General features: G+C 44.5%; 1 protein-coding gene across 7 annotated transcripts in view; it reads right to left on the bottom strand.

The window, feature by feature from the left end:
• lamb4 (laminin, beta 4) overlaps nucleotides 1-27624 on the bottom strand; it is a 133101-nt gene that overhangs the window by 65458 nt on the left and 40019 nt on the right. For 4 of the 7 annotated variants that reach the window (XM_036212259.1, XM_036212257.1, XM_036212263.1 and 1 more), the window contains 6 exons: nucleotides 23351-23485; nucleotides 23069-23254; nucleotides 20497-20609; nucleotides 13993-14104; nucleotides 990-1158; nucleotides 145-592 (listed from right to left, as the gene is read on the bottom strand). In XM_036212259.1, coding sequence (XP_036068152.1) covers nucleotides 145-592; nucleotides 990-1158; nucleotides 13993-14104; nucleotides 20497-20609; nucleotides 23069-23254; nucleotides 23351-23485 — 1163 coding nt within the window. The remainder of the gene's footprint in view (nucleotides 1-144; nucleotides 593-989; nucleotides 1159-13992; nucleotides 14105-20496; nucleotides 20610-23068; nucleotides 23255-23350; nucleotides 23486-27624) is intronic. The other 3 variants (XM_036212261.1, XM_036212262.1, XM_036212258.1) reach the window with 3 other exon arrangements.

Here is a 27624-nt window from a genome sequence, read left to right as displayed (position 1 = left end):
TTTGTTTCTACAGCATGCATTTGGGTTTAACATTTTTTTCTTTTTTTTTTTTACAGAATTTCGTGTTGTCCTTGGGTTAAAGACAAGCCTCTGGAATCCTCACATCTTTAAGAATAAATAAATGAAATAAAGTTAAAAGAGGACCTGTCACAGTGTCCTCCTGTGGTGTGTTCCCTGCAGTTCACACATGCTCCAGTTTCTCCATGGCATGTCTCAGAACGCCCGCCACACTCACATGGCCGACAGTATGGAAATCCCCAGAATCCTGCTTTGCAATGATCACAGCGCCGGCCTACCACTCCAGAGTAACACATGCACTGACCTTCGACTTGATCACACCATTTTGAACTTGAGCCACGAGGGTCACACTCACATCCTAAAATAAAAAAAGGAGGATGTAAAGTTCCTCTGTCAGTGTAAGAGGGATTTGTGTCCATGGTGTCCTTACGTTCACAGCCCTCAGATCCAAATCCAAATGTCAGAGGTGCACAGGTATCACAGCAGCGGCCAATCACATTGGGCTTACACTCACAAAACCCCCCTAACTTACTGCAGGCTGGACCCAGAGAGCCAGTCAGGTTACACTCGCATGCTGACATCAAGACAAACAAGAGGTGAATAGGACACAATTGTGAAGGCTTAATGGAAAACTTTTAAAAGATTTTGTTGAATCCTGTCCCATCAATTCTCCATGAAGGTTCTGCCAGCATCTGCTGCAACAGAACACAGATATGCTCATTCTGTTGAAAGCATGGATGATCTTGTGTCTCTGTTATTGATATAATCTGCCTATTATATCTATCATTAAAAGTCTGGTTAATTCCCCAAACCAGTTATCCCAGTTTTCTGATTTCTAGGTCTTTTTGTCTTCATTATCCAACAAAAAAGTTTTTAAAAATACAAGATTGTCAGATGGCTCAGACACGGTAATAGGTGTAGAGCTCTACTCTAGTTTTGAGCTGTACTGTGTTTGGTGTTACACAAATTACCAGTGGCTCCGTAATGGATCCGTGCCGACAGACTTTTTATCAGTCTCTCGCAGACTTCAGGCAGTGACTCCTGGGAATCAGGACTTATGGCCAGACCAGTGCAGTGAAAAGGCTGGAGGGTTTTCTGAGAGCAGTCTTGGATCGACTCGACACTGGGAATAAGGCCCATCTGACAAAAAGACAGCAAACACAGTGCTTTGTGTAAACAAACTACTTTTTTTTCAATATTAAAATACTGATACATTTGTGCCTCTTAAATATATTTGTTGATGCTTACTATTTTTTTTCCTTTTTATTTCCATTAGGGGTTGATTAGTTGACAGGTTCATGAATACAGATAATTTCAGGTGTGAATTTCTGCATGTGTCACAAACAGGCAGACAGCTGGTTCCACGTGCAGCAGGTTTATTAATAGTCCACAGAATAAGCAGGGTCAGACAGGCAGAGGTCATACACGGGCATGGGATCATCCGAGACGAGCAAGAAGAGGAGTCAGAGTCCAGGTGAGGGTCAGGGGCAGGCGGCAGGCAATCAGAGTAGCAGGGTCGGAGGCAGAAGATCAGGTCAGGAATAAACGCTCAGAATTGCAGGCAGGGTGGCACAAACAAAGCTTCGCAGAGAGTGAAGTGTGGAGCCAGACTATGAGCAGAGGAGGTGATGAGGTGATGGGGAACAGCTGAGCTGATGAGTCCAGGTAATGGCAGGTGGTGAGCTCAGAACTCTGGTGAGCGCTCCCTCTGGTGACTGGAGACGGTAGCAGCAGGTTGCTCCATGACAAAGCCCCCCCCCGCGAGTGGCTCCGGAAGCGAGGAACCTTCCGACACCGGGGTTGTCCACGGGTTCGGGGAGCAGGTCTGTCTGGGTGGCGATGGTGCAACTTACTGATCAGGGAGGGGTCAAGGATGTCATCTGCGGTGACCCAGGAGCGTTCTTCTGGGCCGTACCCCTCCCAATCTACCAGATATTGAAGCTGACCCCCCCGGCGCCGGGAGTCCAAGAGCTCTCTGACGAGGTAGGCCGCCTCCCCCTCCACCATCACCCTTGGGTGATGGTGGAGCTGCACATGTGCTGCCTCCCACGTCTCCTCACAGCGACAGAACCACTCGTCCACAGTTGGAAGCTCCGTAGATCCGCCCGACCAGGGGAAGAATGGAGGTTGAACCCCCAGCACACACTGAAAGGGGGTGAGTCCCGTGGCAGCCTTCCTGAGGGAGTTCTGGGCATATTCGGCCCAAACCAGGAACCGACTCCAGTCCTCCTGGTGTTGACTGCAGTAGGTACGGAGGAACCTCGTGACTTCCTGGTTCAGGCGTTCCACTTGGCCGTTAGATTGGGGATGGTAGCCGGAGGTGAGGCTCACATTTACGCCCAGGCCCCTGCACATGGCTTGCCACACCCGAGAGGTGAACTGCGGGCCACGATCCGACACGATGTCCTCCGGAAGTCCGTAGTGCCGGAACACGTGGTCAAGGAGCTGCTCTGCGGTCTCCAGAGCCGTGGGCAGCTTGGGCAACGGAATCAGCCGGCAGGCTTTTGAAAAACGGTCAATGACTGAGAGGATGGTGGTATTACCTCTTGACCGGGGCAGATCGGTAATGAAGTCCACTGCGATGTGTGACCAGGGACGACGTGGAATGGGCAGGGGTTGCAGGAGGCCGGCTGGAAGCTGTCGTGGCGACTTTGCAGTTTGGCAGGCAGCACACCGGGTGATGTACTGGGCTACGTCTGCCTGCAAGGTGGGCCACCAAAAGGAATGTTCGGTTAAGGCCTGTGTGCTGGCCATACCTGGGTGTCCGGCCGCGGGGGAGTCATGCACAAGCTGGAGGACTCTTTGTCGACGGGACGGGGGAACATACACCTTATCAGCTGGGCAGGATGGTGGTGGTGCCTCTGCTGCGTTAAGCTCAGCCAGCTCAGTCATTACATCCCATTGCACAGGAGCCAGGACCAATGATGAAGGCAGGACGGTCTCTGGTGCTACCGACCCCTCCCCAGAGTCGTCATGGAGACGAGATAGGGCGTCGGCCTTTCCATTCTTCGAGCCCGGGCGATAGGTGATCTGGAAACAAAAGCGTGAGAAGAACAGGGACCAGCGTGCCTGCCGTGGGTTCAACCTCTTGGCTGTCTTGATATATTCCAGGTTCTTATGGTCTGTTAGAACCAGGAAAGGCTGAGCCGATCCCTCAAGCCAGTGTCTCCATTCAGAGAACGCCTCCTTCATGGCCAGCAGTTCCCGGTCACCCACGCCGTAGTTCCGCTCTGCGTCATTTAGCTTCCGGGAAAAGTAAGCACACGGGAACATCTTGGCTGGTTGACCCTGGCGTTGTGACAACACAGCTCCTATTCCCGTGTCAGAGGCATCAACCTCCACGATGAACTGTGCACCTGGGTCCGGGTGACGGTGGATAGGCGCCTGTGTGAAGCGCTGTTTCAGTGCCCGGAAGGCCTCTGCTGCAGCTGGAGTCCAGGTTAGGCGTTTGGGAGCCCCCTTCAGGAGGGCCGTGAGAGGAGCTGCCACCATGCTGAAGCCCCGGATGAAACGCCGGTAGAAGTTGGCGAATCCGATGAATCTTTGCAGCTCCCTGACAGTGGTCGGCTGAGGCCACTGCTGCACAGCCTCCACCTTGGCCTGATCCATGGCCACGCCCTCTGCACCGATTATGTATCCCAAAAATGCGATTGAGGTTCTGTGAAACTCGCATTTCTCTTCCTTGGCATACAGCTGGTGTTTAATGAGCCGCTGCAGCACCTGCCGGACATGCATGACGTGTTCCTCAAACGAGTCGGAATAAACCAAGATGTCGTCGATGTATACGACAACAAAACGTTGTAGCATGTCACGGAAAATGTCATTAACAAAGGCCTGGAATACTGAGGGAGCATTACAGAGACCGAAGGGCATGACCAGGTACTCATAATGTCCTGAGGTGGTCGAAAAGGCGGTCTTCCATTCGTCCCCCTCCCGTATTCTGATGAGGTTATAAGCGCTCCTCAAGTCCAGTTTTGTGAAAAAGCGGGCTGAGCAGAGCTGCTCCAGAGCGGGGGGAACCAGAGGCAGGGGGTAACGGGATTTCACAGTCACTTCGTTGAGGTTGCGGTAGTCCACACATGGTCTCAGACCACCATCCTTCTTCTTCACAAAGAAGAAGCCAGCAGATGCAGGTGACGTCGACGGTCGAATGAAACCCTTTGATAATTCCTCCTGGATGTAGGACTGCATGGCAGCTGACTCAGGTTGCGACAGCGGGAACACCCGTCCTCGGGTGGGCACTGCTCCTGGCAGAAGATCAATGGCGCAGTCGTAGGGCCGATGCGGAAGGAGCTGTGTGGCACGTTGTTTGCTGAAAGCCACCTGCAGATCCCGGTATTGGACCGGCAACCCCTCCTCCACACCTGTCGTGCTGATATCCATGAGGGCGGCGGCCGTGATCAGCCGTGTGACTGCAGGAACAGACCCCCTAGGAACTTGAAGGCAGTGTCGCTGGCAGTGAACGGAGGTGAACGTGAGTTTGCGTTCTGACCAGTTTAAAGTGGGGTCTTGCCTCTCCAGCCAAGGCAGACCGAGGATGACAGGACAGCGGGGAGAGTCTATGGCGAAGAGGCGGAGGGTCTCATGGTGGTGGTCTGGCGCAATGACGGACAGATCCTGGGTCAGAAACTGGATCCGACCTGACCCCAGAGGTCTTCCGTCCAGGGCGGTGACGGCCACCCGGGCGTCACAGGACAGCAGGGGTACATTATTAGTTTGAGCAAAGTCCAGATCATTAAATTTCTTGCTGCCCCAGAGTCAATCATAGCCTGCGTTTCCACTGCACGGTCATCAAAGTGCAGGGTAATAGGTAGAGTGAAGGTGAAAGCAGGTTCACTCACTGGTTTTGCAGAACGACGTGGTTGGCGGTTGGGGCAGGTGTTGCGGATGTGACCTGGCTGACCACAGTAGAGACAGAGATCCTCCTGGAAGCGTCACGCTCTCTCTCTAGGTGAGAGCTGGGTGGAGCCGAGCTGCATGGGCTCGTGGTGTGGGCCAGGGGCCCCCTGGAGGAGTGATGAGCCGCCCCTGGAGCTCACAGTGGCGCGGCTGGCGTGTTCTCAGCAGGTTGTCAAGCTTGATGGTGAGAGCGATGAGGTTATCCAATGACAGTCCCTAGTCGCGACACGCCAGCTCTCGCTGCAGCTCTGTGGTGAGTCCCTCGCGAAAGGCTGTTGTCAGCGCGCTGCTCGTCCAGTCTGTGCGCACCGCCAGAGTTCTGAAGCGCAGCGAGTAAGCGGCAGCGGTCTGACGGCCCTGCTTGATGCCGTAGAGCTGTTCTGCAGAGTCTTTTCCATCCGCGGGATGGTTAAACACCTCCCGTAACTGCTGCGTGAAGTCCGTGTAAGAATGAAAGGACAACGATCCTCCCGTCCAGAGCGCAGCTATCCATTCACGTGCAGCCCCGGTCAGCAGAGAGCACACCAGAGACACTTTGGCTTCCTCCGTCGGGTAGAGGCTGGGTTGTTGCCGCAGAAACAGTTCACATTGCATCAGAAACCCCACACATTGCTCTGGATCGCCGTTGAACTTGTCCAGCAGCGCCATCCGCGGACCCGATGTGTGAGCAGGTGTCGGATCTGATGCGCAGTCAGCGGCGGCAGCTGTAGGTGACGGCTGGGAGGCTGAAGGGGCCGCAGAGGAGACGGTGCTGACAGGTGGGTTGAGCTGCAGGTGTGTCATGATGGCTTCAGTCGCAGCGTTCAGACGTTGAAGCTGGCGTCTGTGTTCGAGCAGTAACACAGCATATCCCGCCGGGTCTGTCGGGGTGGAAACTCCTGCTGCTGGATCCATGTATGGTGAAGCTTTCTGTCACAAACACGCAGACAGCTGGTTCCATGTGCAGCAGGTTTATTAATAGTCCACTGAATAAGCAGGGTCAGACAGGCAGAGGTCATACACGAGCATGGGATCATCTGAGACGAGCGAGAAGAGGAGTCAGAGTCCAGGCGAGGGTAAGGGGCAGGCGGCAGGCAATCAGAGTAGCAGGGTCGGAGGCAGAAGATCAGGTCAGGAATAAACGCTCAGAATTGCAGGCAGGGTGGCACAAACAAAGCTTCGCAGAGAGTGAAGTGTGGAGCCAGACTATGAGCAGAGGAGGTGGTGAGGTGATGGGGAACAGCTGAGCTGATGAGTCCAGGTAATGGCAGGTGGTGAGCTCAGAACTCTGGTGAGCGCTCCCTCTGGTGACTGGAGACGGTAGCAGCAGGTTGCTCCATGACAGCATGGAATGTTTGAGATAACAGAATCTTAAGTATAGCTACACCAATTTGAAACATGGGTTGACATTTCACTTTTTTCAACCTGACAAGATCCACTGTCAGTCAGACTGTCAATATCAGAAAACAAACGTGGAGATAAATAAAACAAAAAAAATCATAGATATTTTTAGCTCACTAAACATTGATTTTGGCAGTGTATGCTGGTGACTAAATCATTTTGTTTTAATCACAACGTTTGTTTAACCCATTTAAATAGTACTATCCAAATCATCATTATTAATATGTTGTCTTTATTTTTAGCTGTTCTTGGTTTAAAACAGCTGTAGATCAACCAAGAGTACGTTTTTTTTTTTTTTTTTTACCCAAATTGGTAATATAAAAGTCAAATGATTTAAGCACATCAATGCAAACCTTTTGTAGATAAGATAGACACAAACACACAAAAACATCCTTCATCATCCAACATCTAAATGGATGTCTTAGACTACAATCAATCACAGAAAATGTTCATTCTTTCTTAGTCCTGCCCAAACTGCAGTGGAGAAGAGAACCACACCATCAAAACGCTTCAAGAAAGAATTACAAAACTGGCCACTGACCTTGCCCAAAGAGATGCACTCCTCACCAGCGCTTATGATGTCGCATCAAAACAATCAAGGACCATCATGGAGCTCACGACCACACATGACACTCTTGCCTGGGACCCTGCTGAGTGTGTACGACCGTCCTCCTGCACCCAGGGACCACTTGTCTAGGGCTGAGGTAGTTATTCGGGGTGCAAAGAGAACATCAACTAGGCCAACATTGCCTCTCTCACCTACCCAGCTCAGGCTCTCTTATCAGTTCCCCTTTCTGGCGAACGACGATGCAGTTGTGGCCAGCACCGCTAGTGGGAATGATGGCAGCACAAGAGAAACTTATCCTGCTTTCTTGCCGTCACCGCCTGTGGGACATTCCCTGACAGCTAAGCACTACAGCGGCACCAGGGGATTTGGATCTGGTGCAGCCGACGCGGCAGTTTGCTGGCATTTCTGGGATGAGGGATACGGAGCAATTCCCAGATATGGCCCTGCCCAAGTTGCCAGCGCCAAAGCATGGCAATGCAGCCACCTTAAACCGGAGAATCAAATTCCTCCTTGAAGCAGCGATAGGTCAGCTTGTCTGCTCCAACCAACCACAATCAGCACACCGTCAAACTGGCTCTTCAGCCTCACCAGGAGCTGCAGTAGCTGACCAGGAGGGAGCAGTTTCCGTATCAATCGGGTCACACTCCTCCCGGCCACTTTTCACCCCATCCACCCTGATCACCGGAGACTCCATAACCAGGAACATACGTTACTTCAACACAGTCACCAGATCTTTTCCAGGAGCCACCGTGACTGACATTCTTCAAAAAATATCCGACCTTATGCTTTCCCTTCCATCCACCATAATCCGGATTATTTTCTACATTGGCACCAATGAGACAACACTGCGGCAGTCAGAGGTCACAAAAAGAGATTTTATTGATCTGTTTTTCTTTTTACTGGACACTGGAAAAACTGTTTTTATACCTGGGCCTCTGAAGGGGCCGGTGCATTGTGGTTTGGGTGGCAGTCGAAGGCGAGTGCCTCAGCGGCCCAAACCCCGGTCATGGAATCTGGCTTTTGGGACATGGAATGTCACCTCTCTGGGAGGGAAGGAGCCTGAGCTGGTGCGAGAGGTTGAGAGATACCGACTAGATATAGTTGGGCTCACCTCGACGCACAGCCTGGGCTCTGAAACTCAGTCCCTCGAGAGAGGCTGGACTCTCTACCACTCTGGAGTTGCCCATGGTGAGAGGCGACGGGCTGGGGTGGGCTTACTCGTGAGCCCCCAGCTCAGCCGCCAGGTGTTGGAGTTCGTACCGGTGGACGAGAGGGTCGTGTCCCTTCGCCTTCGGGTGGGGGACAGGTCTCTGACTGTAGTCTCGGCTTACGGACCGAAAGAACGAGATCCCGACTACAAGCGGCTGAAATGAGTTTTCTTCGCAGGGTGGCTGGGCGCTCCCTTAGAGATAGGGTGAGGAGCTCAGTCACCCGGAGGGAGCTCGGAGTAGAGCCGCTTCTCCTCCGCATCGAGAGGAGCCAGTTGAGGTGGTTCGGGCATCTGGTCCGGATGCCTCCTGGACGCCTCCCTGGTGAGGTGTTCCGGGCATGTCCCACTGGGCGGAGGCCCCGGGGAAGACCCAGGACACGCTGGAGAGACTATGTTTCTCGGCTTGCCTGGGAACGCCTTGGAGTCCCCCCAGAGGAGCTGGAGGAAGTGGCCGGGGAGAGGGAAGTCTGGGCATCTTTGCTTAGACTGCTGCCCCCGCGACCCGGTCCCGGATGAAGCGGAGGAAGATGGATGGATGGATACCTGGGCCTGACCATTGGTGTGGTTCAAGCAGCTGCCTGTTGTGGTATCTCCGGCATCTTTTCTTTTGTGGCAATGTTTTTTTTTTTGTTCGTTTGTTTTTTTTGTAGCTGGAGATTGGCCCAACTCTGTCTTGGTCTGACTCTGCCCGGATAGCTTTTTGTCACCTGTACTGTGTGAATGCTGTGGAGCATTCACACTAATGATCCATTTTTTTTCTGTATGTTTTTTGTCGCTCCGTATCTCTTCAACCCCTTGACCTATTTAGCTCATTCAGCTGTCAAAATGTTCAGCTTTTTTAGGAGATAGCTGCTCGTAAATTTCAATTTCAAAACTCTTCAATTTTTAAACTATTCAAGCAACTATCACTTTTTTGTCTCGATTGAAAATTGCTTATGGAATGTTCAAAAGCTCCTTTTTCAGCAAAAAACTTTGAGCTCTACAAAACAATAGAAGTCAAGTAGACTAGTCAAGAAGACTACAGATACCATTCTGGGCACAAAAATATGAAAATCGAACTAGATGTAGTCCAACATATCTGGATTCTGACTGTGTTTTTACTTTTACTCTGATGAAAGCAGTTCAAAAGATGAGCTTTTGATTTAGCCAAGTGTCGGTCATTTATTTTCAATAAGACAGAAAGACGCAGACCTGCTTCTCCCTGTGTGTGCTCGTTGCCATGACGACCTCTGAACACTACATCTCAGCCACACACAAAGATCTTCAGTCTTACTAAAGCAGTCCACAGCTGTTTCAAGTGTGTTGAAGGGTTTTTTTTTAACCACTAAGTGGTGTAAGTTTAGGGGTTATTTTAAACAAATTTGGGATTCATCCAACATTTTAGCTGCTAATATCAGAACTCTTCTGGTTGATTTTGCACTTCCTGGATTTTTTTAGCACTTTTTGCCTTTTAGTTGTTATATTGGCATAAGTCTAGCCTTTTTGGACTATTTTGGCATCTCCAAAAGAAAAAAAAAATTAGGCTACTTTGAAGTGTAGATAATATTTCAGCTACATGGTAGCAGTGAAAGGTAATGTAGGTTTTTTCCCCCCTTTTTGGGGGGGGTATTTTGAAGTTTAGCCAACATTCTTGCTTTGAGCTGGCTGTTTTGGTTAATGTAGTTTTTTTTCAGTTTTTAAGGCTGTTTCGGAATTTAGCAAATATTTAAGATGCATACTACCTGTTTTGTGTACAAGACTGTGGTGAGACCAGCCATGTTGTTTGGACTAGAAACAGTGGGACTGAAGAAAAGACAGGAAGCAGAGCTGGAGGTAGCAGTGATGAAGATGCTGAGGTTCTCTTTGGGAGTGACCAGGATGGATAGGATCAGGAATGAAAACATCAGAGGGACAGCACATGTTAGAGGTTTTGGAGATAAAGTCAGAGAGGCCAGACTGAGATGGTTTGGACATGTTCAGAGGAGAGACAGTGAATATATTGGTAGAAGGATGCTGAGTCTAGAGCTGCCAGGAAAGAGGTCTAGAGGAAGACCAAAGAGGAGGTTTATGGATGCAGTGAATGAAGACATGAAGGTAGCTGGTGTTGGAGTGGAGGATGCTGAAGACAGGCTTAGATGGAGGAAATTGATTGGCTGTGGCGACCCTTGAAGGGAAAAGCCGAAAGGAAAAGAAGACTACCTGTTTTGGCTAATTTTGTTTTGTTTGTTTGTTTTTTAGGCTATTTTGGAGTTTAGCTAATATTCCAGCTCTCAGCTAGTTTCTCTGGCTATTTTAGGCTATTTTGTAGTTTTTAAGGCTATTTTGGAGTGTAGCTTATATTTTAGCTTTATGCTAGCTGTTTTGGCTAAATTACACATTTTACCAGCTTTTTAGGCTAATTTGGCAATTAGGTAATATTTTTAGATTACTGTTATCTTGAGTTTTAAACTATTAGCCTCACCAATTTCAGCAATCAGCTTCAGCTTTTTAAACTATGAGCTTCAGCGATTTCAGCTATCTGCTTTACTGTTTTCAGCTATCAATATTAGCATCTTCAGCTATTTGATCAAGCATCTTCAGTGGCCACATTCAACTACCAGCTCAGTGGCCTTGTGGTAGAGTGTCCGCCCTGAGATTGGAAGGTCGTGGGTTCAAATCCCGGCCGAGTCATACCAAAGACTCTAAAAATGGGACCCAGTGCCTCCCTGCTTGGCACTCAGCACTAAGGAGTTGGACTGGGGGGTTAAACCACCAAATGGTTCCCGAGTGCGGCTGTGTCTGCAGCTCACCGCTCCCCCAGGGGATGGGTCAAATGCGGAGAACAAATTTCACACACCGAGGTGCGTGACAAATAGTGGGACTTTAACTTTAACTTACAGCATTCACAGTAGCATTATCACAGGTAATGAGAAATTTCATTTTTTTTCTTTTGTTCATTAGATTTTCTTTTTACTTTTTTGTCGGGACTCTTGCGGCCCTGCTTCGCTGACCCAAGCGGATTCAGCAACGGCTCCAGTTTTTTACACCCATGATCAGCCCATAGCTCTGCGCAACAACGCCTTTCTCTACACGGAGACACTGGACATTCCCAGAGATCTGGAGGAAGAGTAGAGGCTGCAGAGCTGGATGGCAGCTCCAGATCAACAAGCTTTCTGCGCTGGCCCGGCTGCGGCATTGTGTGCTTCGCGGAGACGTTGCAGGATGGACTAACTCCGGACTCTGTGGTCTTGTTGGAGGGTTTCAGGGTTCTGTGTGTGCACGAGAGGCGGACCAGTGTACGTCAGCGTCAGGTGGTGCAATCCGGTGCACATCCGCAATAAAGCACTGCTTTGCTATGAACATCGAGCTACACACCAAATGTGATTGCCATAAAATGCAGCAGAAAACAGCAGCAGCTCAAGCAGAAGGCTGACGTAAACAATTCAGTCAAGCTAGCTAGATTTTCACAGATCCAGACTTATGGGATCAATAACTCTTAACAAAACTTTCAACTGACAGCAAGTGTCTCTATTGGTTTGTCTTAACGTAAACATAAAGGCATTTTAACAGAAAAAAGACAGAGTTTTTGTTTGTTTTTAATGTGAAGCTCTTTGTGTTGCTGACAGACAGATGGCTAACCAGCAGCTACTAACTGCTAAATGCTAGCGCCATGATTTAACGCCATAGGTCCCAAGCTGTCCTTTGATATGCCTGTTCAATTTATCTGACAGAAATACAAGTTAAGAAAATTAACTTATGAGGTAATACAACTGAAAATGTGATGTCTTAAGAGCTTAAAAAACTCAAATAGCCTTTAAAAAAAGAAACTAATAAATGATTCTTTTTTTTTCAAATAAATGGTTCTAATGATATCAGCTAGTCATGAACACTCATTAAATTCATGCTAAAACAAAGTCATCATTAGTTTTTGAGAATTTTAAATGAGGACAGGAATCACATTTGGTCAAAAATGTTCAATAGCTCTAAAGATGTTAAAGCTAAAGTCACTAAACTTTCTTACATGACTAATTATCACTTATATAACAAGAACATAGTAATTTTTTTACTAGTTTATATTTGTTATATTTTTATGTGTTTATTAAAGCTACTTCACAGAAGTGTTCTATTTTAATGTTTAATGATAAAATAAGGTTAATGAAATATAAATAAGGGACAACACTAATCTGTTTATTCAATTTCTTCATGTTTTAAATGTGTATCAAAACTATCTGATCGGGACTCTGTATCGGCAGACACAAAAAATCCAATGACTCGGAATTGGATTGGGCCCAAAAAAACCTGATCGAGACATCCCTTCTATTAAACTAGTTCCAAAATTTTCACTCTTGGCTGGGTCGTTTCTTTTCGGGCCCGGGGGTCACAACCCTCCTTGTCTAGTCCCCGTTGTTCCCATGCTATGGTTTCTCCTTGACTGGTGGGGGCTGGGGGTTATAGATAGATAGATAGACAAACAGATAGATGGAAGGGGGTTGTTTTTTATTTTATTTTTTAAATTATTATTATTATTATTATTATTATTATTGGTTGATAGGCCTATATCAAGAGGGCGTTTTTATTGTGTTGTGTACAGCACTTTGGGATGTATTTTTTACATAAAAAGTTTTTATTAAAAAAAAAAAAAAATAGAATTTTCATTTTGGACCTGTCCACAGCAATTGATATAGTGGACCACAATCTTCTACTTTCCAGGTTCAAAGGTTTGGTTGGAAATTGTGGTTCTGGACTTGACTAGCTTTTATCTTGTGTATATGACAAGACCGTCTGTGTGTGCATTTCCGGATCTTAAAAGATAGGAGGCTATGCTATACCACTACTGTCTTGTTTACAAGACATCAAAGACTGGACTCATCAGTGGAGCTGGGTCCTTTGACTCCTCATCTCAGACAGTCCGTGTCAAATCTGGGTGTTAAGATGGATAGTGATGTTAAACTTGACTGTAAAATCAGCTCAGTGATAAAATCTAGCTTCTTTTATCTGAGGCAGTTGGGAAAGGTTAAACCATTAAATGTAATTTTGAAACAGTAATCCATGCTTTTATCAAAATACTTGGATTACTGTAACTCTCTTTATTTGGTGATAGCCAGTCGTCCCTCTCACGTCTCCAGCTGGTCCAAAACGCTGCTGCTCGGGTTCTGATTGGAGCGCGTAAGAGGGACCACATCCCCGCCATCCTGGCTACCCTTTACTTGGCTGCCTGTGACTTTTAGAATTCATTTTAAGATTATTTTTTATTCTTTTTATTTTATACAACTGTGCACCACTGTACCTCTCTTGGCTTCTCTGTCCTTACATCCTGACTCGGTGCCTCAGGTCAGCTGATCAGCTTCTTTTGGAGGTACCGAGGTTTAAGAGGAAGGTCAGAGGAGAACGAACGTTTTCAATCTGTTCACCGAAGCTGTGGAACGAGTTACCACTGAGCATTTGGCGGACATCCTGACTGTCCATTTTTAAACCACTTCTTAAAACCCATTTTTATTGCTGTACATTTGACACAGCATGAGGCTCTGCTCTGCTGGTGTGTTTTGTTTGTTTGATTTGCTTAAGTTTATTCTTGTGTTTTTACATTTTTATGTCACTTATTTATATTTTTATCTGTAATGGTTTTAACATTTTAGTAGTTGTTTCTATTGTTCTTTGAACTTTCAATGTAACGGTGCCTTGTCTTGATTGTTTTTACATTAAAGAAAAATAAACCTACAGTGCCTCAATCTAGCTGGTATTTTTCAAAGTCGATATAATTCATTTATTTATTTTGAAATAATTGTATAATGGTAATGGTTGATTTGATTAACAACTTGACATATCAATCTGGTTGGATTGTAGGAATATCAAGCATGAGTAAATCAGTATCAGTAAACTGCTTTGAGGTAGAATCCTGACTCGTGCATGACTGAATTTAAATGATGAAGTGGTTTACTTGAACAGGATTTGGTCTTACAGAGTCAACCAGGATGTGCAAGCCTTCAGTTGTGGGCTGGGAGTAGAAAAGGACCTCTACAAGATAGAGAGCTCCAGCATTCAGACACACCGGAGAGTCCAAAATACCTGCCCTGCAAAACAAAAACAAAAAAACACAGTTGTCAAGATAAACCTGAAAAGAACAGAAAAAAAAACTGATCACGTTGGATTTCTAGTTATTTCTTAATAAAATAAAGACAATAATAAAACTTTCTCTCCTGTTCTTTATGAGGTAAAACTGCTGACCTGAGCACAGATTTTCAGAAAGCATTTAAGGTACACTAATTCTAAACAGTGTCTTAATCCCAAAAAGAAATTGTTGGGCCTGCTGAAAACCACACACAAGATAGCGACCTTATTCTGAAGAGCTTGTCATGGTCTGGTGTACCCTCATTATATATCTTCCTCTGTATCACTGAGGTGATTGTTAAGGTTGGTTTATACTTCTACGCAATTTCGCGTGGAAGTATAAACCAACTTCCACGCGGAAAGGCTGTACGACTACTGGCGTCCCAGTAGTGGTACGGCCATCAAAGCGGAATGGCTTCAGTTGCATTAGAATGCTGCACCTGCTGGTGAAGTCAACCTCAGGTGAAATGTTACACCCGGAGTGCAATAGCATGCAAATCGCGTCATTTAACTTGAATTTATTTCAGCAATTAGAGGACGAAACTACGCAAAAAACTGTCCAGAAAAATATCTTTTAACACTGAAAATGATAAATGTTACTGAAGAAGTTAAATACTGAACTTCGCAGAGCGAGAGAGACAGAAAGTGGACAACTGGATAAAAAATAGAGTAAGTTGCTGGAAAAAATATGTCTTCTTCCTCATATCTTACAGCACTGGAGAAACCAGTTTGTTCCTTTTATAATGTAATTTTGTCGTCTTTGTATTTCCTGCTTCAGTTTAGCGGATGAACTCATCACCTCCTCCCCCGGCTTCCATGTACCTGCACGCTTGCAGATGCTGCAAGTGTCTGAGCGGGATGCTGGTCATGTTAAGAATAAACGCTGGACACGATCGCGTTGCTTGAAAAGTATAAACACCAGTCGGAAGTACATCGTAGTTATAGCGGAGAGTCACAATCAAATCCAGCCAACATTAGTAGGAACAAGACACCGATATTGTGGATGTGACGCGAGCATTTGCGAATCGTGAGGAAGTATAAACCAGCCTTTAGAAAGAATGGCACAGAACCATTTCTCACCATCACTTTACAAGGAAGGAAAACTGGGATGGCCCTGTCTCCAGTAGTGCTGTAGCTTTGGTAGAGACACTAGGAACATGTACATAAGATGCCCACAAAATTTGAGCAAGTCCTCTGGGTACACTTCTTTCTATTTTGAATTTTGCTTTTTTACAGCATTTTTATTTGTTTTTTCACAAATTTTCCTAATTCTGTCAGTGGGAAAAAAATAACAGAAAATAATCTTTAGGAGTGCAGTTCTGAAGCTGATCCAGCTGGACTCCTGGTGTTCTCCTCCGCTGAAATCTGCTTACAGCTTAGGGTGTGTCCAGCTCCTCCTTTGTCTTCCAAGGTGAACAGAGCGCTTCCTGTGAGTGGGACTTTCACGTCGCACCGCAAGACTCACAACTGAGTTTCCTCAGTTTTTTTGACAGCAGTGTTACTTGAAGTTTTCGACAAAAGTCTGTTTTCATCTTGCGACCCCCCCAAAATGAAGGAAGGATCTTCATCGTAGTCCTGACAGCTGTCAGAGTGCTCAAAGACCCACGCTCGTGGTGAGCGGGACTTCCACCCTGTTCCTTTCCCTCTGCCCCCCCCCCTCCAAAAAATGAAAGCTGTCCCCCTCTACCTCCTTGTTATCATAGTCCTCCAATGATGGCTCTGAAGCTGATTTTTACTTTAAATCGGTTAAAGCATAATTATGAAGTATTAAATTGAGTTGAAATTTATTTTTGACGTAGGTTTATTACAGGAGTGCGTCAAGATGCCCTCAGGTGTTGCTCAGTTCCAGAGGGTAAAAGAGCCTCTCTGCTCAATATGTCAGAGTTGACTTGCAGCTGTTTCTTTGGTTACAGGTCTACCGTTAATTAAAAGTAACTGATTTTGTATTTTTTCTTTATTAAAACTTACAATGATGTCATCAAATGTAGAAAAGGAAAATTGTGACTTAAAAGTAATTCTGCATCAGAAAAAAAAATCTGCAAACAAAATCCGTCAATGTATGAGGAAGAAAATAACCTGAATACTTTACGTGAATGATTTTACCTGGACCTTTTATTTCTTTGGGAGACATCAATTGTCTTGCCATTGCCGCTAGTTTAATCTAAGCTTTCTTTAAAAACTAGCTGACCCACTAAGTCTGCACACTGGAGTTGAAAGCCTGGTTAAAAAGATACGTTTTTAAAAGTGACTTAAAATCACTGACAGAACTGGCCGACCTGACAGAACGGGGGAGCGCATTCCAGAGCTTGGGACCAGCAACTGAAAAGGCTCTGTCTCCCCTGGTTCCCAAGACAAGCCGAGTCTTGGGAACCATTAACAACATCTGATCTTCAGATCTGAGGACTCGGCGTGGACGGTAAAAATGTAAAAGTTCAGAAAGATAAAGAGGGGCCAGACCATGCAGACATTTAAAAACCAAAAGTAAAATCTTAAAAACAATCCTAAAAGACACAGGCAGCCAGTGAAGAGAGCGTGAAATTGGGGTGATGTGCTCACACCGTCTAGTCCCCGTTAGCAGGCGGGCAGCTGAATTTTGGACCGGCTGTAGACGGCGGAGCAGAGACTGGTCAATGCCAGTGTACAAGGAGTTGCAGTAGTCCAGTCTGGAAAAGATTAACGCATGGATCACTTGTTCCAATGCATGAGGAGGAAGATAAGGCTTAACTTTACTGATTAGCCTCAAGTGATAGAAGCTGGACTGGACTACTGCACTGACCTGCTTGTCAAATTTAAAATGCCTGTCGAGATTTACCCCAAGATTTCTGATAAAAAGAGCGTCTGAAGGGTTCAGGGGGCCAACAGCACTGCAGCAACCTGTCAGCTGGTCGGTTTTGCCAAAGACAAAAACCTCTGTCTTGGTCTCATTAAGGCAGAGGAAATTCAGTTCCATCCATGACTTTATGTCTGCTAGGCATCTTTGTAGATTGTCCAGACATCCAGCTCCACCAGATTTTAAGGGAAGGTAGATCTGGACGTCATCTGCATAGCAGTGGAACGAGACATTATGTTTTCTGAAAATGGACCCCAGTGGCCACAGGTAAAGTAGGAATAAAAGAGGACCTAAAACTGAGCCCTGGGGTACACCATGATTGAGTGGAGCCTCTGATGAAAACAACTGCCCAAGTTGGACAGAAAAACTCCTACCGCATAAATAAGACCTGAACCAGCTGAGCGCTGAACCCTTCAGACCAACAGACTGCTCCAATCTGGATTTTGGAAATAAAAGATAACTTGGAGATTGGCCTAAAGTTTGAGAGAACATTAGGGTCCAAGTTATTCTTTTTTAAAAGGGGTTGCACAACAGTATGTTTGAAGGCAGCTGGTACAGAGCCCGAGACAAGAGAAGTGTTAATAAGACAAAGAATCCAGGGGCCTACAGTATCAAAGACATCCTTCAGGAGTCTGGGGGGAATACAGTCACCTGGGAAGTGGGAGGGCCTCAGGTGCTGAATAATCTCAGAAAGCTGGGAGAGAGTGACAGGCTCAAAGTGCTCTAAAACAGCAGGTGGTGAACTTAAAACAGAAGGGTCTGGGGTAAAAGCAGAGGGTAAAATCCTGACAGCACTGACTTTGTCAATACGAAACTTTAAAAACTGTTCACAGAGTGAAACAGATGGAGTCAGGCAAGGTAAATCACATGGACTTAAAAGAGATTTTAAAGAGTTAAAAAGGATCTTAGGCTTGCTAATGTTCTCAGACACAATATTGGACATGAACTGAGTCTTTGAACTTTTCACAGCAGCCTGATACTCAGTCAAAGAGTTTTTAAAAATCTCTAAAGAAACATGGAGCCTGTCTTTATTCCATTTCTGCTCCGCGCGCCGGCAGGAGCGCCTGAGCGCGCGCGTATGCTCATTGATCCAAGGCTCGGGAGCAGGTTTACAGCGTGTTGTCTTAAAAGGAGCGATTGCATCTAAAATTCCCGTACAGACTGTGTTAAAAACCTCCAAGAGCTGATCAACATTTTCATATTGGACATCCGGGGAGGAGAGCTCAGAGGATGAAAAGGCAGCTGAAAACTGCTGCGCAGTCTGCGCGTTAGTCAGACGGCGAAACCGCGCAGGGGCACGCGAGTCAGGTGGCAGCAGTGAAAGATCACAGTCAAATAAAACGGGTAGATGATCAGAGAAACATGAAGTAACAATCTCCTTGACATCTCCATGTAAACCCAGAGTTAAAACCAGAACCAGAATGTGTCCTTTCTCGTGTGTTGCGCTGCGCACAAACTGCTGCAGATTAAAATAACTGATCAAGTCCAGAAAGTCTTTTGTTAGTGGCTTATTCTCACAACACACATGAATATTTAAATCCCCCAGAATTAAGATACGATCATATTTTAAAATGATATCTGACAATAAGGCAGCAAAGTCCTGGAGAAAGTCCTTATTGTACCTGGGCGGTCTGTAGATCAGCACGCAGAGAACCGGAGACTGGCGTTTAATTTCCACGAGCTGGACCTCAAAGCTGGAGAAAGTGACCGGTGGAAGCTGTCGACAGGAGAAGTGAGAACGGAAGACCACAGCAACACCTCCACCTCTACCTGCAGCTCGAGGAGAGCTAAGGGATCCACACCCAGCAGGAAGAAGCTCAGAGAACGGCGTGAAGTCTCCATCCTGAAGCCATGTTTCCGTCAGGAACATAAAATCCAGCTCCCGGGAGGTGAAAAAGTCATTCAGGATAAACGTTTTGTTGGCAAGAGATCTGACATTGATGAGAGCCGATCTCACAAACACCTGGCCCGTGGAGGAGGATGAGGAGGCCCGATTCAGTGGAAGGAGATTCCTGAGCTCCACCCTGCGTTTGGAGAACCGACTTAGCAGTGCTGACCCTCATCCCAGCTGCTTCAAACTCGGGTGCAAACTGCTCCAATACATGCTGGAGGTTCCGGCTCAATGAAGCCAACAGCAAATAGCTGAGATATAAATGATGTTGTTCTCAAACCTGATCCCTGCAACTAGAAACTTTGTCCATAAAACTATGAACAAAACCGGTGATAAAGGGCAGCTCTGCTAGAGTCCAATATGCACTCTGAAAATATCTGACTTACTATGTGAACCAAGCTCCTGCTCAGGTCATACAGAGACCGGACAGCCCTGAGTAGGGCTCCCTGGACCCCACACTCCCAGAGCACCTTCCACAGGACACTACAGGGGACACAGTTGAACACCATCTCCAAATCCCCAAAACACATATGGACTGGATGAGCGAACTCCCATGAACCCTCCAGCACCCTGAAGAGGGTGTGGAGCTGGTCCACTGTTCCACGACCAGGACGGAAACCGCACTGTTGTTCTTGGATCTGAGGTTCGACTATCGGGCGGACTCTCCTCTCCAGTACCCTGGCATATACTTTCCCAGGAGGCTGAGGAGTGTGATTCCTTGGTAGTTGGAACACACCCTCCGGTCCCCCTTCTTGAAAAGGGGAAACAGCACCCCAGTCTACCAGTCCAGTGGTATGGTTCCCGTCTTCCTGTCAATGCTGCAGAAGAGTCAGCCAAGACACTCCCACAGCATCCAGAGACTTGAGGTACTCTGTACCCCAAAGTATTACTTCCACCACTAGACAATATCCCCAGTTGAAGTCAACAGTTCCCCACCTGCACTGATAGGACTACTTCTTCAGCTTGCAGCATCCTTATACTTCTGGTGTCCACCACCGGGTTCGGAGGTTGCCACCATGACAGGTACCAAAAACATTGCAACCACAGTTTCGGAAAGCAGCAGAGACAATGGAGGTGGAGAACATGGTCTACTCATACTCATAGGCCTCCCTCTCCTTTTGAAGTTCTCCCGGATGTAGGAGTTAACGACCTCTACAACAGAGGGCTCAAGCAGGCTTTCCAAGCATACTCTCATAGTGTGTTTAGGTCTGCCAAGTCTTCCCAGCCTCTTCCCAGGTTAGTTTTTAGTTTTCATGAGCAGATAATGTTCGTACCCAGCTTGTTTGTATTTATTTGCTTTGAAAGTAGGATAGCAAATGTATGTGAAAAAAAAAAATGAATTTGCTATCTTTGGCATGTTTACATTAAAAGTGGCGCAATCTGGATCCCACAAGACAGTGCACTGAGCTTTTTTTTTCCAAGGATGTTTTATATTCACTGGTGTCCGTGGCAGACGTAAAATTCTGTCCACATTTGTCATGGAAAGGAAAACACATCAATATAAGGCTGGGGTCATTTGGACCCCCTAAAGATAACACAAGGGTTAATGTGCTTAAGCGTTTGCTCTTAAACTTTTTTGAGTGGTGCAACACATTTCCAGCAGGACATTCAAATATTACCTGATGTTGTCTTACCTAGAGGTGTCCGGGAGATTCAAAAGCATTCTTTCAATTGAATCTTTGCTGCAACCTTTGTCCCCTGGTAACAACATCCGGATGCTGATTGTAGCCAACCAGTCAGAGAGAGTCTGCAGGAGTATCCAGACAGAATTACAGCTGTTCAAAGTGCAAGTTATGTTTTTTGCATAGTTTGGTCGGAAGCAACTTATGCGTGACTTTGAAAAAAACAAGTATTAGCTCATATACATAATTTATCTTTGCTCTGTTGCTCAGGGCTTTTTATCGTCGTGACCCTTGCACCTGACTCCGAGTTTGCAAGCTCTGAGTATATTAACTCTGTGTTCAGGTTTGGACTCTGAATTTGTTTAACCTGCTTTTCAAAACGGGCCCCAGGAAAAAGGCAACTCCAGGCCTCGAGGCCCGCATTGTCTGCGTGACTGAAGATCATGCCAGGAGTTTCCTATCCCTGATGTAGACAATGCAGCAGGGAAATATTGCCGTAAAAAGACTAATGAAAAATAGATGATATCATGAACTAAGACATGCCAATGTTTTTGTGGATCTCTTCAAAATAAATAAATGTCATCTCTAAACATCCTCCACGTCTTTCATGCGTTGTAAATGAGATACATTGTCAATGGTTCGACCGACCAACCAACACTCCGACTGACTTATTCAGATACTTTCTTACTTTATTACTTACATGTAAACATGTGAATTATCCTTTATTAAATAATAGATCTTAAATTTGTTATGTATAGATGCCACTCATTGACAACCTTGCACACAGTCTCACTCAGGGTAAATTATTGTTTCTTCCACCATGCCTGCATTACCAAGTGTTTATATCCAGACTTGATCCACTGTGTTTCTGACCCCTCTTGATCTCTGATTTCCTGCCGCCCGCCATGACCCTTGCCTGGATCCTGACAACTCTAGCCTCTTCTTCGAGATTCCCATGCTCATGATTGACCTCTTCCTGTGCGATGCTTTGTGGACTTTGAGCTGTGCTTAGTTATTGTCTGAAGTAATAACCTGCTGCAAGTAGAACCAGCTGTCTGCCTGTTTGTGGCTTATACCGAACACACAAAGTGTTGCACTCAGCGGAACGCTCTCTCCATTTATATAAACGGTATACACACAAAGATACTTGCTAAAAAACTGTTTGTGCATTCCCAGGAGCAATGGATTAAAGTTCCCTTGTCCTCTTGGCACTTCACACAGATGTCATCAATGTCAGGAAATATTTAATTTAGTGTGCAAGGTCTAAGATAAATGCAAATTAACCAAATTATAGTAGTCTAAATTTGATGTCGATTGATAGCTTTAAACGGGACATTTCCCAGTCGTCTTCATAAATGTTTCTTTAATCATGTCAATTTTCCATGCTTCTAACTTTTTTGAAAATGGCGAATATAACATCAATTAAAACTTTTGATTTAAAGTTGAAAAACTTGATTTTAAGTCAAAACTGGAGGTAATAAATGATGACTGACCAATCCTGGACTTACTTCAGGACTTTTATGTTACAGGCTCAATCATACACCCGTTCACATCTAGTGGTAATTTAGGGCAACATATGGAGCATGTTTTTGGACGGTGGGAGAAAGCCAGAGTACCCAGATAAAACCCAAGCATGCACAGGGGGAATATGCAAAGTCCACACAGAAAGATCTCCAGTTGATGTTTCTGTTTCAAGTCCCCCAGCCGCTACTTTCAAGCGGGGACCTTCTTTCTGTGAGGCAAGAGTGCTAACCACTGCACCACCGTGCAGCCTGGGAAGAATTCTGCACAACACTGCGAGGTGGATCGTAAACGAGTCAAAAAATGGTGCAAGCAGAGGAGTAACATTTAGAAAAGGTATGCAGAAGAAGGAAAAGCAAGCAAACGATTGGCTGGTAGAGGTACAAAGAAAGCAATTAATGAACAGATTTGAACATAGATCATTGAGCAAAGACAAAAAGGTGTACATGACACCAAGAAAATGATTCAATAAAAGAGAGGAGGATTTTTGATATGGAGATTAATTATGCTTCAAGAAAAAAAAGACAGTCACAGCTCATCACAACAACAAAGTCTGAAATATTCATCTGGTGTTGTCTGCACTTCTTTGCCAAATTAACCTGTTAGTCATCACTGTTCTCTTTGTGATGGAAGAATACCTGGTCTCCAATAGATGTCTATTAAACAGTCTCTAATAACAGTCTCTAATAAACAGCAGGCTGTCTGCTAATGTTTGGGAAAAAAACACTGGGGCTACTATTGGAAGACTTACAGCTGTAGCCCTCCCACTACAAGGGTTATATTGTAACAAATGCTGAACCTGTCAAGAGATCAGAAGACTGCTGCCCCCACAGTTATTCATTTGATTGTTAGTTCATACTACTTACTGTTCCTCTTCAACCCTCTGGGTTTCATGCTGACTGGAGGATTCGTCACACAGTCACCCAACACTTAAATTCGATGTTAATATTTTTTTTCTAAGGTACTTATGGCAAGTTCAACAAATTCACGTTAATTAGAGAAGTGGTACTGCGCACAAAAGCAAAGAAAAAGTTCAAATGAATGAAACGTAAAGCCTTCTCACCTCTTGCTCATAGTGGATTACCAGATGATACTTCATTGATGAAGGGAGGTTGTCAACAGTGAACGTGAGCCCAGTTCCCTCCAACACTCTGACCAATCCAAGGCCTGTCGACTTTACTTTCTGATCAGATGACTTCTGACCTGGAATGATTTGAGAGGCATAGCCTGGCACCAGGGGGATAATGTTCTGTAGAGGAAGAGAGGCATTAGACCTGTTGGGCTGTAACCATTTCTTTAACCTTTTTTTTTTTTAAGTGACAGTTAAACAGATATTTAATCTCACCTGAAGCTGCCTCTTGTGAGGGCTTCTAAGTTGATGAGCCCTCTGAACCAAGACTATCTGTCCGCTGGAAAAACTGAAGTCAAAGCCCCTCTCTTTGAAGTACTGCTCACATGGAGGTAGAACCTTTGGACTCTGCTGTAGAGAATTAGACATGATGAAAACAATGCTGCTTTGCATAGATGTCAAGGCTTTGAGCCACAGCTTTAATGTTATCCAAGATTGAGCTAGTTAGGGAGGAAAGCTGAGTGTATTAGTTGTGCATTCTTACTCAGCCTGCCCTCTTATTCAGAACACCAAAATTAAATCCCAGCTGACAGGTAGTAAATAGGCACTGACACCCACATAAATCATTAAGTAAATTTCAACTCAGGGTAGATAAAGCTAAAATCCTGTTTTATTTTTTTTAAGTAATCCCATGTGTGCTAGACACCTAAACTGCATATTCATCAGACAGTTATGCAAACCATATAACAACTTTATCATATACATTACAGTTTATATATTGCATATATAAATGTATAGATTTATATATGTAGCATCTTTGTGGCAAGTGTTTGAAAGTTTTTTTTTTTTAATTAAATGGAGGCTTTTTCATACTTTTATTCTATGCTACACTTGAATAAGGGGCGCCGCTCAGTGGACGCTTCCGCAGTGAACCTTGAACTGTTTGTTCTTGGTTGTACTGAAAAACAATGAATTTCCCCCCAGGGGATTAATAAAGTATCTTGATTGATTGATTGATTATACTTTGTTGTTTACACAGTGATGAAGTTTTTTTTTTTTTTTTTTTACATTAACCCACATGGAGTTCTAGACCTGTTTAAACGAGTTAGGGGATGCTTCAAGGACATAATCAGTACATTTCCGGGCACAGACACTGACCAGTCAAGATGTAGATTTTGGGGAGATAACCATATAAGGCCAGAGTCCCCAAACAATGGCCGATTTCTACATTTGGCTTGGCCCGTGAACAATAATAGAGACTTGTGATATTTTTATTTATTTATCTTTAGTCTGGCCATGCAATCAAGGACCCACATAGAACATACCATGTGGTTCCAGCCTTCTGCCTTCAGAATACAGGGTTCCATTTCTAAATCACAGTTCATCTTCCATGGTCAGACAGTTTTTCTTTTAAGTGCAGTCATGCTGCTTCCACTTGTTTTTTCTTTTTTTGTGTGTGTGTTTTTTTTTCATACAGCACACCCTGTTCGGTTTTCTGACTGGCTGGAGACCTTGTCAATCCACATCCTCAGTGCTGTGTCTCCTGTGCAGAAACACACAGCACTTCAGTCCCCTTTAAATCTCCAAAAACCTTATATTTCATGGTATAAATCTAGGTTTATTTTTCTACGAAGATTTGAACTTTAGAAGTTTGGACATCCTCTCTTACTTTTTTTTTTCTCCTCAAGCCAGACTTGGCTGATCAATACATGTTAGCAGAGAGCCAACATATCGTCAATGAACCCCCACCGTGGGTCATTCCATGCGCAGCGTCACATGAACCCAGTATGAGGAAGAGATAAAGGGCCAGGGACAACAAAAAGAGACCACATCAACACAAAAATGTAAAGATAATGAGTAACACTAGAAAAAAAAAAAATCTGAAACCATTTTACTTTCATTAGTAATACAAACGCAGATTAGAATCTGGAAGAAAATAATTTCATACAGAATCAGATCAACCTGTACCCGAGGAACAACTTTCTCCGGAACAGAGTGGATCATTACAGAATATGAAATATTTTTGTTATTTCTGGACGCCAAACTATTTTACCACTGTTTCATACACTGTTTTTGTTTTGTTTTGCTTTTTCACTGTCTTGTCTTTGTCCATCTATCTTGTTTACAAACCTTACAGTTTTTTTCCTTAATCGTTTTAGAACATTTCTCACCACAATATTAAAGTTTGCATCACCAATAAGGCATTTCTCAAAACAATCAGTACAAACTGCAAAACATGGTAGATAACCTGCAAAAGTGAGTCACTTTATCAAAATGCAACCCAGTAGCTCAAAATGTGTAGTTCATGCTTCAAAATAAAGTTTTTGTTAATGAAAGTGTCAGAGTTGTCACAATGATGACTCAAGACTCCAGCTTCTTTGAACGATCAAGTCAAAAGATTTCAGCATGTTTTCATTGAGACTGATCACTCTGGAAGTGCATCCCAATATCGTGTAATGTGAATACAGCATTACTGTGTGTCATGTATGACATTCTGAAAACTAGAATTCAATTTAAAAAAGACACTGAATATGAAAATTACCCTGTTTATTTACTGTTCACAGCATTGTGGAAATGGAAAGAAAAAAATTTAACTAAACTCCCTTTTTCTCAGTAAACCTTTTGAAACTGACAATACTGTAAAAAAAAGACAGTACTGCAAATCAATCATGGACAACTAGACTCTAACGTTTGTCTGGCAACATTTTTTCTTCTATATCACAGTGAATATCAGCTCTATCAATGTACAGAGGAAAGAATCTTCTCTTTAGTGCATACTTTAATAGATAATAAAGTAAATACATCAACAAAACAGCCTGAGCCTCTCGGGAGCCAAAAGATCCTGATCGCTATGCAGAGCCACACAAAGCTGTCTGTTAATAGAAATCAAAAGAGGAAACCAATCATTATTTGATTTTGGGATGGGTGTCATAGCGCTCCTGGGCTCCAGTGTGCCCTTCCTGATTGGATCCAGCTGATTACAATCATCCATAACTTCAGGCCACTATTTAAGGTGTGTCCTCTCCAGTATTCATCGACAGCACTTAGGGAAGCAAATGAAACTCAAATTGTTGGATATATATAATGAAATTTGGAAACAGGGAAAGCTGCCAACTCATTGGAAGGAAGCAATAATAGTACCAATGGTCAAACCAGGAAAAGACTCAAGCTGTCCGGGAAGCTATCGACCTATTGCCCTCACGTCACATATAGGAAAGATAATGGAATGAATGGTTACGGACAGACTTGTGTATTATATTGAAAGTAAAAAACTCCTGTCTCAACACCAAAGTGGGTTTAGGAAAGGCAGAAGTACTATGGATTCAGTTGTTTGTCTGGATACAGAAATTAGGAAGGCACAAATTAATAAAGAAAGTTTAATAGCTGTATTTTTTGACATAGAAAAAGCATATGACTTGGTTTGGAGAGAGGGTTTATTAATTAAACTAAAAAGGTTAGGAATATTAGGAAGAATGTATAATTGGATTAAAGATTTTTTATTTGACAGGAAGATTCAAGTAAGGATAGGAAATGCACTTTCTACTGGATATACAGTGGAAAATGGAACCCCTCAAGGAAGTATAATTAGCCCTATTTTGTTTTCTATTATGATAGATGATGTTTTCCAGAAAGTTGGACATGATTTTGGAAGAGCTTTATTTGCAGATGATGGAGCGCTTTGGAAAAGGGGGAGAAATATTAAGCATATAAGAAAGAAGATGCAAGAAGCACTGGATATAGTTGAAAACTGGTCCTATGAATGGGGATTTAAATTTTCAGTAGCGAAAACAAAAAGAAGGGTGTTCACAAGGACCAAGTGCAGAATATATTGCCTGAGGTTATATGGTGAAGAGTTAGAACAGGTCAGTAGTTTTCAATATTTGGGAATAATTTTTGATACTAGACTGACATGGAATGCGCATGTTAATAAGATAGTGAACAGATGCAAAAAAATTATAAATATAATGAGGTGCTTAAGAGGTTATGAGTGGGGAGCTAGTGCAGTGGTCCTCAATGCGCGGCTCGCGAGCCAAGTGCGGCTCTCAAAGCCTTACTTGGCGGCTCTCTGCTCTCAATTGGATTCTGGGTTTCAAAATCCACAAATAATAGCTAATTAATCTATCTCAAATTTTATCTGCACATTTGTATTCAATTTCAGAGTTATAAATACATATTTGAGTTCCATTTCCAAATCTTCCTATTTTTTCATGGGAGTTATTCTGTCAGATTCACGACAGGCTCTAAATCAGGGTTTACGACAGCATCACAACCAATGAATGGTCACTACAGCGGCGCCACACTTGACTAGGGGTGTGCCAAAATATCGATATTGCGATATATCGCGATATTTAGTCCTGCGATCGATTCTCGATGGGTTCTCACCAAGTATCGATATTATATTTTCATTTAAAGAGGCTGTAGCGCTGAGTTGTTGCCTGTTCAAGGACCGTCGGAATTTTCGATTTCATGCACTTCAATGTTTAACCTGCTGCTGTACGGTGTAACTTTGATAAATTTATAATGTGACGTTTTCAAACAATGTAATTACT

This window comes from Oryzias melastigma, linkage group LG6 (genome assembly GCF_002922805.2).
Source record: "Oryzias melastigma strain HK-1 linkage group LG6, ASM292280v2, whole genome shotgun sequence".
Classification (NCBI taxonomy): domain Eukaryota; kingdom Metazoa; phylum Chordata; class Actinopteri; order Beloniformes; family Adrianichthyidae; genus Oryzias; species Oryzias melastigma.
Note: the sequence above shows the minus strand (reverse complement) of the source record. Positions and strands in the feature narration are given on the sequence as shown.